At 33.2% G+C, this 5,202-nt stretch overlaps 1 protein-coding gene across 1 annotated transcript; it reads left to right on the forward strand.

Moving 5' to 3' along the window:
* The first annotated feature begins 2,383 nt into the window (after positions 1–2,383).
* Positions 2,384–4,903, forward strand: LOC131078784 (pectinesterase-like). The gene is made up of 2 exons (XM_058016547.1): positions 2,384–3,323; positions 4,212–4,903. The coding sequence occupies exons 1-2, from the start codon at positions 2,384–2,386 to the stop codon at positions 4,901–4,903; spliced, it is 1,632 nt and encodes a 543-aa protein (XP_057872530.1).
* Positions 4,904–5,202: the final 299 nt, after the last annotated feature.

The following is a 5,202-nucleotide window of genomic DNA, read 5'->3' on the forward strand; positions in this document are numbered from 1 at the left end:
GCCTTGGGCTACAGTAGGTGAGTAGGAAATAGGGGAGATTCTCTTTATATAAAGATTAGAGAAAATTCCCAAATGAAACAATCACCAAAATGGAATGTTATAATTTTATGTCTAATCTGTACCTATGGATGAGTTAAAAATGAGCATATAAACTTATTTTCTTCACAATATATTGAAGATGCAAATAGACACATAAAACTATTTGTATTCAAATAATCTTATCTGATCGAGGATGGAAACTTTATCTCATTAGGAAAGGAAAATTTATTTGATCAAGGATGAAAACTTTATCTAAATGAGGATAAAAAATTTATTCGATTTAGATGAAAACTTTATCTCATCGTGGATGGAAAATTTATCTAAAATAAAAAATTAAAGTTAAAATTATTAAAATGAAAATTAAAAAAAAATAATAATAATAAAAATAAAAAATAAAAATTGTCCAAGTGGTTGAGCTTAACTGGTTAAAACACTGGGTTCTCATTGTGGAGACCCAAGTTCAACTCCCAATAGGGACATCTAAAAGTGGAACTCTGAGCTGTGACTCTTGGCCTTCCATAATGGGGAAGGTCTTAGGTCAATCTAATCAAACATAATAATAATAATAATAATAATAATAATAATAATTCAAAATATTGCGACATAAAGCTGCAAAACAAAGGAACATGTCCTACAACCATAGAACTCTTGAGCTAGTTCTAAGCTTTGTAACAATAATTTATGTATGTATTCTATTATGCACTTTAACAATAATTAGTGTGAATGTATTTCATAAAAATGTATGGAATCATTGACATGAATAGAAGGTGTATTTTTTCTTGTGTTTATATTTATGATAATAGAAATGCTTTCAATATTTTTTATATTTCTTAAACCTTCGTGATAAGAAAATTAATATTAACATAAAGATGCAAAATAAAAAAAGAAACATGCCCTAAAGCCATAGAGTTATCAAGCTAGTTCTAATCTTTGTAAAAATTATTTGAGTGTGTGTATTTCATAAAATTGTATGAAATGTACATCAATAGATTATTTTTTCTTTTGTGTTTATATTCTTTACTATAGAAATGTGTTCAATATTTTTCATATTTTACAAATCTTCATAATAAAAAAATTAATATTACCATAAAGGTTCAAAAAAAAGAGGAGCATACCCTAAAGCCATATAGTTATGAGGCTAGTTTTAAGCTTCTTTCAATTTGCTTAATTCTAAGCAATGATCTATGTAGCATATAGATCGATGATATTGTAGATGTACAAGTATTTTTATTTTGGTGTTTTAAATATTATTTTCAAGTTTTTAAGGTTGTTTTCCATACATTGTTTAATTTAATATATTATATATAAATCCTCTATTATGAGATTTTATGTTTTCTATTTTTTTTTGTTTAGATTAAGTTACAATAAGATGACTTAATATATAGTGCAAAGAGGGATGAGCACTACCAACTATAGCAAATACTACCTAGGATAAGGCATACAACTTCAAGCTACAATAAGTGATTGAGGATATCCACCAATTAAATATTATATTATAATATGGAAAGAATCTAACACCAACACGTACCCTCAAGCATAACTTATGTGGTTCGAACGAAGTTTCGTTGAGATCTCCATATATTTCTCATAGTTTCATCTAGGAGTATAAGTACACTTAATGTGTGGTCCCCAACACTTAAACCAATTAATCCTAAAACATGACCATTTCTACTTCCTCATGAAAATTTCTATCAAAATCTACTAAGTGAATCAAGAATAACCTCATAAAGCTGTGGCAATAGATGAATTTATCAGTATTGTTTTAGGATACCATCATTTCAAGACTTGTAGCTTCCTTCTTTCAAAATAATGATTTATCATCTGCATTTATGACTTAGATAGACTAACCCCTTAGAAAATTTAGAATTTTATCTCAGTCCATGATTACCAAATCCTATGAGAACAACGTAAGGAATCCCCATGATTCAATTTTTATTCCCCTTATATTATGTCACTTTATAATTTTAGTGCATAGACATGACCAATTAAAAACGAAAAAGCAATACATTATAAGACTAATGTGTAGATGTATCTAATTATTAAGCTATAACTGCCCACATAATGTATTGATGGTATTGCTCCTCTTTCGTTTGATTGTGTCGGATCTTTTGATTCAAACGAATCTCTTTTTTTTTATTTTTTTATAGCAATTTACAGTTTGTATCGATGCATTAGACCATTTTGAAACCAATTCCTTCCTAATAGTAGGGATCACCTTCCGTAAAACAGACAAGACCACCAAATTTTTTTCCAACTGGATCTCCTCTCCCTATATAAATCACCCAATATTATGTGGTGCTTATCACCGTGGTGATTGCAAAGAGAAAAGGATCAAGAAATAGAAATGGCCACTTACAGGTTATTCATATTGATCCTGCTAATATCTGTCTGGTTTTCTAAGATTCATAGCTATAATCTTCAGTCTGCCTGCGAATTGGCCGAGGATCCTAAGTCATGCCTCTCTAGTTTACTTCAACATCCAAGCTCTTTAAGAGCTAGTCCCAAAAATATCACCAAAATTGCTTTGTACAGAAGTTTAAGTAAAGTTCAAAGGGTGAAAGATCTGATTCCTCCTCTGGGTTGGGTAGGCAGAGCATTCGATGGAAAAATGAGCAGTGCAATTGGACATTGCTTAAATTTTTATGATCTTGCTATACAAAATTTGAAGGACGCTCAGATAAGATTGTCTCGTTCTAGTAGTTTTTATGATTTGAAGTGGTCTCATGCAGTCCACATTCAGACTTTACTAAGTGCGGCTCAAACTGATCAGCGGACCTGTGAAAGAGCCCTTCATCATGCCAATGTAGATTTCAGTGAATTCACGTTCACTAATGGCATGCATAGTGCCTCGAAGGCTGTAGGTGACAGTATGGCTGTGGTTAAGAAATTGTGGATCTTGAACAGGGCTCCAATCCACCACAAGCGACGTCTGTTATCTGATGGATATGATTTGGGCCTGGTTGAAGATGGGTTTCCTTGGTGGGCGTCTCGTTCAGAGAGGAGAAAGCTTTTACAGACTTTTGAATCTTCCCGAACGGACGCAACCGTGGCGCAAGATGGCAGTGGAGATTATACGACAATTACAGCAGCCATTAATGCTGTTCCTGTGAATAATCCCCACAGATACGTGATCCGTATCAAACGAGGAGTGTACAGAGAAAACATTCAGGTGCCCCGTGAGAAGCCTAATATTATGTTGGTGGGAGATGGCGTGGACGCCACTGTCATTACTAGTAGCAAAGGCACCGGTGATGGATATGGATTCCTCGACACTCCAGCTCTAGGTTTGATTCAAATTCAAATTAATATCTCTAATCTCTAGATTTGATAGTTGTATTTAAGATATTTATATTAGGATAAAGGATTAATATTTGGATTTCAGTTTTAATCTTATGACTTTCAGATTAGTACATATTTTACTTTTTTTAGGCTTGATTTAATGACAAAGTTGTAGATATAAGTTCTAAATGATGTCAAATTCAAATCTTCATCCTTTTTCCTTTTTTTCTGTTGTATTTCTAGTTAAAGATTGAACCTTTCAAATATGAAAACATCTATGCAACCTTCTAAATTGGTTTAATTGAAGAATATGCAGTTTTCAATGAAACAATTTTTCTTTATTAACAAAAATTCTTACTTTTTCATAAGTGTATTTAAGATATCTATTCTAGCTTATTTTCTTTTGACAAAAATTAATATATAATGTAAACTTCAATTTCAATGACTCAAGATACTTCTTCTTTTTCATAAAGATTTAACAGAAAAGTCGTTGATTTAGGTACCTAAACAGTGCCGAGTCAAAAGCTTCTGCAATATATTAATGCTAATGTTCTAGTTAAATATTAAAACATTTGACTGTGAAACATCTAAATTGGTTTAATTGAAATATATGCAGTTATGTGCAAACGGATTTTCTTTATTAATGTTGTAAAATGTAATGTTGTGAATTGTGATAACAAAAAATCTTATTTTTTACTTTTAGATTAAATTGTGTGTAATCATTTTCATCATCAACATTTCTGATCATACTTCATGATCTATTCTTGTTTTCTAAATACCTCACCTGATAATAAAAATGATCTGAAAGGTTTTCCTATTTACTGTTCTAGTTAAACATCGAACCGTTCAATTAGTAAACCTTTCTAAACTGATTTCATCTGAAATATGTGCAGTTGTGTACTCGAACGGTTTTGTGGCTCGTGACATTACATTTCAGAACACAGCAGGTCCAGCAAAAGAGGTGGGAGTTGCACTCATGGTGGTATCAAACAATGCAGCCGTTTACCGTTGCAAGTTGGAGGGCTTCCAAGACACTCTGTACGCGCATTCCATGCGTCAATTCTACAGGGAATGCGAAATCTATGGAACCATCGACTTCATCTGCGGTAACGCTGCAGCAGTCTTCCAGAAATGCAAGATTTATGTTAGAACACCCCTCCAGGGCCAACAAAATGTGATCACAGCTCAAGAAAGAGAGATCCCAAATGAGAATACAGCAATAGTTATTGACAACTGTCAAGTCAATCAGGACACCGAGGTGCAAACGTTGTCTGGGGGCTCTGTGGCGACGTACCTGGGGAGGCCCTGGGGACACTACTCTCGCACTGTTTACATCAATACTTATTTGGGCGGTTTCATCGACCCAGATGGCTGGTTTCCATGGGGCAATCGAGATGACTCACAGACTGTATTTTATGGAGAATATAACAACAAAGGACCCGGGGCTGATACTTCAAGACGATGCAAATGGCCTGGCTTTCATGTCCTCACCAGCCCCTCTAGTGTTGCACCCTTTAGTGCATCTGCTTTGCTCCAGCTCGAAGATTGGCTGCCATCGGGAATACCTGCTGACCAAGACACCTAAGTAACATTCATAAAAGTGTGATAACCCCTATTTTGACAATAATTTGAATGTAATGTATTTCACAAAATTCATTGAAGTGGACATGAATAAAGGGTATTTTAACTTTTGGGTTTATCTTTATCTTCGTAGAAGTGTGTTCAATATTTATAAGATTTTCTAAATTTTTATACTTTCATAAAAGTGTGATAATTCTTATTTTGATAATAATTTGAATGAAGTAAGCTTAGGATTAAAAGTGTTAAACACTTAGAGTTGACCAACATTTTCTAGGTTTAATATGTTGCTTAATGTGTGTGGTC

This window comes from Cryptomeria japonica, chromosome 2, assembly GCF_030272615.1.
Source record: "Cryptomeria japonica chromosome 2, Sugi_1.0, whole genome shotgun sequence".
In the NCBI taxonomy this organism is placed as follows: Eukaryota; Viridiplantae; Streptophyta; class Pinopsida; order Cupressales; family Cupressaceae; genus Cryptomeria; species Cryptomeria japonica.

What these genes read in the sequence shown, in the direction of transcription:
- LOC131078784 (XM_058016547.1), top strand. Translation starts at nt 2,384, where the DNA reads ATGGCCACTTACAGGTTATTCATATTGATCCTGCTAATATCTGTCTGG. An exon ending in CCTCGACACTCCAGCTCTAG is followed by an intron (nt 3,324 to 4,211) that starts GTTTGATTCAAA and finishes AAATATGTGCAG; the next exon opens with TTGTGTACTCGAACGGTTTT.